Below are 4,752 nucleotides of genomic sequence, written 5' to 3' on the forward strand. Positions count from 1 at the left end.
TATATATGACAGGCTTTTTTCAGTTTCCATCTACCGAATCCACTCATAAGGCTTTAGTCGAAGACACTTGCACAAAGTGTCACGCAGTGGGACTGAACCCAGACCCATGTGGTTGGGACGCAGGCTTCTTACCACACAGCCACATAACAATCACAACATGAAATAAAGCATCTTGCTGAAGGACTCGGCATGCTGCTGGATATCGTCATCATGTCCTCACAATTGTGAGCCGAATATCTCTAACCATTAAGCCATGCACCTTCACAAGAATTTTCTTCTTCTTTGAAATTAATAAACGTCTCTCCTGAAAGTGTCTCAAAACTTGTGGTGCACCTCGTATATAGGATATTTGTATATGCACACATATGCATACACACACGCATGCACTTGTGTGCACACGTATCTCTTGATGTGTTGTATTTCCTTAGTAATACTTCTGATTAGGTAATCTCACCAACATTACCCCCACCCCTAATCATCGAACCAATTAGTAATGTAACGAAGATGCTTTTACTGTGTTAACTTTGTTAATTTTGGCTGTTCTCCAGGGATTTCTTCTTCAAGTCTGCTGAAAGGTGAAGCATTCGAGAGGATGCTTGCCAAAGTATAAGATTAGCTATCAGTATCAATTAGTCACTGAAAAGTGTTCTTGTGTGTGTGTATGTGTGTGTGTGTGTGTGTGTATGTGTGTGTGTGTGTGTCTGTATGTGTGTGTTTGTATGTGTGTGTGTCTGTGTGTTTTCACGTGTGTGCATGTACATGTTTGTATATTTGTGTACCATGGTGCATGTGTACATACATGTGGGTGTACGTGCGTGTGTATGCATGTGTGTGTTGGCACGTGTGTGCATGTATGTATTTACTTATTTGTGCACACTGGTGCGTGTGTGTTTGCATACATGTGGGTGTATGTCCATCTGTATGTGTGTATGCATGTGTGTGTGTGTGTGTGTCTTTGCATGTGTGTTTGTGTGTTTTCACATGTGTGTGCATGTACTTGCATATTTTTGCACACCGGTGCATGTGTACATACATGTGAGTGTGTGTGTGTGTGTGTTTACGTGTGTGTGTATCTGTATGCATGTGTGTGTATGTATGTATGTGTGTGTTTGCACATGTGTGTGCATGTATGTGTGTGTGTATATGTGCATGCTAGTGCATCTATGTGTACGTGTGTGTGTGTGTAGGTGGGTGTTGGACCAGAGAAGTAATCTGGTAGTTTTTGCTGTTTTCCTTCCTAGAAAGTTTCTCCTATTAAAAATAGAAAGTTGTTATTCTTTTTGGTTTGTAAACAATTGTGACCCCAACACCACCACCACCACCACCACCACCACCACCAGCAACACCAGCAGCAGCTGGTGTTGTTGACGTAATAATTCTTACGTAACACATTGCAACAACATAAAAACACTTCTCTGGAATTGGGTGGAAATAAAACTGCATTTGTGGGGATACCCCAACACTTTTTCACCACCATCTCCTCTTCGCTCTCTGTTTCTCTCTTTTTCTTTCCCATTCTATCTCTCCCTCTCTTTGTCTCTTCTCTCTCTCTCTCTCTCTCTTCTAACCCATACCAGCATGGAATGTAGACATTAAATTGTTGATGTTGGTGGTGATGATGATGATGATTATTATTAGGATGCCATGCAGTGAGATTGAACCCTCAACTATGTAGTTGGTAAGCAAACACCCTAACCACACAACCATTCTTCTCTCTCTCTATCTCTCTCTCTCTCTCCCTCTCTCTCTCCCCCTCTCTCTCTCTCCCTCTCTCTCTCTCTCACCTTGCATCTGTCTTCATTCAAATTACTTTCCTTTGTGTTACACAAAAGGTAGGTAGATAGGAACATACTATTGTCTTAATATATACAGGGTAATTCAAAACTCTCCATATGATGTGTGTGTCTGTGTGTTTTCACGTGTGTGCATGTACGTATTTGTGGACCCTGGTGCATGTGTACGTACATGTGGGTGTATGTGTGTCTGTATGTGCATGTATGCATGTGTATGTATGCATGTATGTGTTTGTGTATTTGTGCACCATAGTGCATGTGTACATACATGTGGGTGTATGTGCATCTGTATGTGTGTGTATGCATGTGTGTGTGTGTATCTATGCATGTGTGTTTGTGTGTGTTTTCATGTGTGTGCATGTATTTGTTTGCATATTTCTGCACACCAGTGCATGTGTACATACATGTGGGTGTATGACGATTATGATGAGTTAATGAAGTAACTGATTATTTTTTTTAAATTTATATTTTCCAGTTTGAAATGATCAAGAAACGAGTAACATTGCATGATATCACACCGGACATGTGGAATGAAGTCGACCAGGATATGATTTGGCAATTCATAGAAGACCCTTCGGTCCATGTGCTCATTATCTATAAGGACCCCCTCAACGGTATCATCATCGAACACTGCATCCGAACCGCATTCAATGCCAAACAGCTGTGTTACTTCATTAAAACACCACGCACCAAGGAGGTGACATCAGAAAACTTCCTCAACGTCATCCAATATGGCAGCGTGAAAGGACCGTCGTTTCTGGAAAGCCTGCTACGAATGCTGTCTGGAGTTTTTGCACCTTTGTTCTTTGAAAACACCACTTGGCCTGATATTATCCTTTTGATTGCCTTTTAAAACCTTTTGTCACTTATATTTTACTTGTTTTTGTTGTTGGATTGTGGTCATGCTGGAGCACTACTTTGATGGGCTTAGGTGAACAATTTGACTCCAGGATTTATTTTTTTCGTTTTGTTCTAAGCTTCGCACTTATAACACAATGTCCGACTTGGCGGATAGATCCTGAAATGGATCTATAATACTGTATACTTTGATTAATATACATACATACATACATACATACATAAACACACATGTATATACACATACATATACAAGGATGGGCAAAAGTAGGTATATTATTTATTTTTTTATGCACCCTTTTAAAGCCTAGCCAGGCTCATGAGCCCTGTTTCCCAGTTTCTATGGCGTATGTGCTCCCCCCAGCTGGATGGGATGCCAGTCCATCGCAGTGTTACTCAAGAAACAGGAAGAAAGAGTGAGAGAAAGTTGAGGCGAAAGAGTATAACAGGGGTCGCCACCACCCCCTGCAGGAGCCTTGTGGAGCTTTAGGTGTTTTCGCTCAATAAACATACACAACGCCCGGTCTGGGAATTGAAACTGCAATCCTCCAACCGTGAGTCTGCTGCCCTAACCTAGCTTGTCCCCTGAATTTACTGGTTTTGTGGCAAATTTTGAAACCAGTAAATCAGTATTGTAAAGTTATTTAAAACTTGTGTAAAATATGCCCATGGACATATGGCGTAGTGGTTAAGAGTGCGGGCTACTAACCTCAAGATTCCGAGTTCGATTCCAGGCAGTGACCTGAATAATAATAATAATAATAACATCGAAAAATACCTTAGGAATGAGAACCCAGGTTCGAAATTTCCCCAAGACACCTGATGAAGGCTGGAGGGTACATCAACCGAAACGTTGTGTTAACAACAAACAAGATGAGGACAAATATCTGTCAAATGTAAATAATGTTGTATAAAACTGTTGTGAACAGTTTTCACTAAAACGAAATCTTTTTCTACTCTTGTTCCTTTACGTTTTATCATAATGGTAGAAGAATATGGCAAAATGGTTTCATGTTTTATTATTTTATTTTTTTGTTGTCCATTTAAAGCAAACAAGAACAAAACGTCCTTAACGTTTTCCTACAGGCATCAAAAATGATTTCTTTGCCCAGCTCCACAAATTTCTGGCCACTTTGACAGATACTCACTGGAAGCTGGAAGATAAAACAGTTTTGTATATTCCCAAAGAAAATCTGAATATTCCCATTGAAATTGCTTCCAGGCATAAAGAATTTGTACAAAGATTGGAAAGTAATTATCAATTATCATTAACTTCTTGTTGTTCTTTTATTGTTGTTGGTTATGGTTTAGAGCAGTGGTTTTTCAACCATTTTTTTCACAACCATCACAGCATGAAGTGCTCCCGACGAACGCAGTTTGTTAGACAGTTGTGATCTGAAAACCGTTTTGAGTAGGAACTGGAAAACGAAGAATGAACACACAATTCACATGTGCACGCTGAATTCATAAAAAGAGAAGAATAAAAATGCAGGCAGACAAAATGGATGGATGAATGGACAGTTTCATTACATTGTTCACAATATCGACGATGTTGTTGAGGTCCAGGTCAACCACAATCATCCTGTCTTTTTTCCCCAAGACATCATTATGTAACATGTTGTTCCTATTTTAACCCTTTCTCTGTGAAATGAAATTTCATGGCTATTCCAGTAATTATGTTAAATGTATGTACCAAAAATTAGAATTGGTGTTTTCTGAAAGTCACATTGCCTCATAATAAACTTGGTGTGTCTCAACAAAAAATAGTTTCAAATATGAGATTCCTCAGCAAAAGATAGATTGGGCTATAAAACTGCTTTCTGCAGTTAAGAGTAATGAAATTTTGATTGGTTATATCTGATTTCTGCATTTAAAAGGATTAACCAATGATAGCATAGCAATAATGATGAGGCTGATTACACTAACGAAATTGATTAGGACATTGGTGACATTTCTTATTCTCTTTATATTGTAATTAATAAATTTTACCTCTTTCACTGTAAAATTAAATTTTATGGTTATTTCTGTAATAATGTTAAATTGTCTACCAGAATATATGTGTGTGTGTGTGTGTGTGTGTGTGTGTGTGTGTGTGTGTGTG

General features: G+C 39.0%; 1 protein-coding gene across 1 annotated transcript in view; it reads left to right on the top strand.

Annotated features, from left to right (window-relative positions):
* The window catches only part of LOC106877328 (dynein axonemal heavy chain 2), a 141,464-nt gene that overhangs the window by 2,643 nt on the left and 134,069 nt on the right, over positions 1 to 4,752 (top strand). The window contains exons 3-4 of the mRNA XM_052976818.1: positions 2,269 to 2,623; positions 3,738 to 3,946. Coding sequence (XP_052832778.1) covers positions 2,269 to 2,623; positions 3,738 to 3,946 — 564 coding nt within the window. The remainder of the gene's footprint in view (positions 1 to 2,268; positions 2,624 to 3,737; positions 3,947 to 4,752) is intronic.

The sequence above is a fragment of the Octopus bimaculoides genome, chromosome 25 (assembly GCF_001194135.2).
Source record: "Octopus bimaculoides isolate UCB-OBI-ISO-001 chromosome 25, ASM119413v2, whole genome shotgun sequence".
NCBI classification, from domain to species: domain Eukaryota; kingdom Metazoa; phylum Mollusca; class Cephalopoda; order Octopoda; family Octopodidae; genus Octopus; species Octopus bimaculoides.